This window comes from Nicrophorus vespilloides, unplaced genomic scaffold (assembly GCF_001412225.1).
Source record: "Nicrophorus vespilloides isolate i.1.1-1 unplaced genomic scaffold, Nicve_v1.0, whole genome shotgun sequence".
Classification (NCBI taxonomy): domain Eukaryota; kingdom Metazoa; phylum Arthropoda; class Insecta; order Coleoptera; family Silphidae; genus Nicrophorus; species Nicrophorus vespilloides.
In genome coordinates, this window is record NW_017097558.1 from 1 (window position 1) to 1,114 (window position 1,114).

The 1,114-nt window shown below is 53.6% G+C and overlaps 1 protein-coding gene across 1 annotated transcript; it reads left to right on the forward strand.

Moving 5' to 3' along the window:
- The first annotated feature begins 110 nt into the window (after positions 1-110).
- LOC108560417 (extracellular globin-2A-like) lies at positions 111-590 on the forward strand. Its single transcript, XM_017917948.1, has one exon. It carries the CDS (start codon positions 111-113, stop codon positions 588-590), a length of 480 nt encoding a protein of 159 aa, XP_017773437.1.
- Positions 591-1,114: the final 524 nt, after the last annotated feature.

The window sequence follows — 1,114 nt, forward strand, 5'->3', positions numbered from 1 at the left end:
GAGTGGCCATTACGGCCGGGGGTCACAGACAGCACACAGACCTGACGGTGCTATAAGACCACTGCAAGTTACAGGGACATTAGGAGACTGAACCGAGGCCGATCGAAATCATGAAGACCCTCATTCTACTTTTCGCCTTCGTTGCTCTGGCAACATGCAACAAATGCGGCCCTCTACAGAAGCTGAAGGTGAAGCAGCAGTGGTCGGTAGCCTTTGGCACGGATCATCACAGAATTGACTTTGGCATCGCCATCTGGAGAGGACTTTTCCGTCAAGAACCCGAGGCCAGAAAGATGTTCAAGCGAGTGAACGGCGAAGACCTCTACTCCGGAGCTTTCCGCGCTCATTCGATGCGTGTTCTCGGCGGTCTGAACATGGTCATCTCGGCCATTGATAACGACGACATCGCCAAGTTCGTCCTCAGCCATCTTCACGAAGATCACGTCGACAGACACGTTCCCGGCAACTACTATCAGGCCATGAAGAACTCCCTGATGAAGGTCATCCCAGCCGCTATCGGACGCTGCTTCGATCACGACGCCTGGGAAGCGTGCATGGACGTCATCATTAACGGCATCAAGGGCAACTAAGCGAAACCGGAACGACGGTAACGAGCGCCCGAAACGCGAAGCATCCGCCCGGACATTCTCCGCCGACCACCGCCAGCAGCAGCTGCCGCAGCCATCCATAGAACCAACTGGCCACTGAACATTCTAAACACCACCATCACCGGAATATAGGCCTTCGGTTATAGGCTTATGACGTCATCGTTTTGGTTTCCATTACTTTTACCTCGTGAGTGCAGCGTACCATCATCGAACCGAACTGACATCATGGTCTACAGTCTCCTCATTGTCGCCGACCGAACACAGTGGCGTGGCGTGGCTGCGGCGGCTGTCCTTTCGGCAGTCGGTCGGGTTTGCCCGTCCGGTGGCTGCCTCGTGGAACACGCAGTTCGCTCGCGTACCCCTCTCCCTTCGCATTCAGCCATCTTGTATAATGACATCGCGCAAATGTGTTTCATTGTGGACTTAAGATGATGCGAAATAAATCTTACCGAAATGCAAAAAAGAAAAAAGTACCGACTGCGACTCTGCGTTGATACCACTGCTTA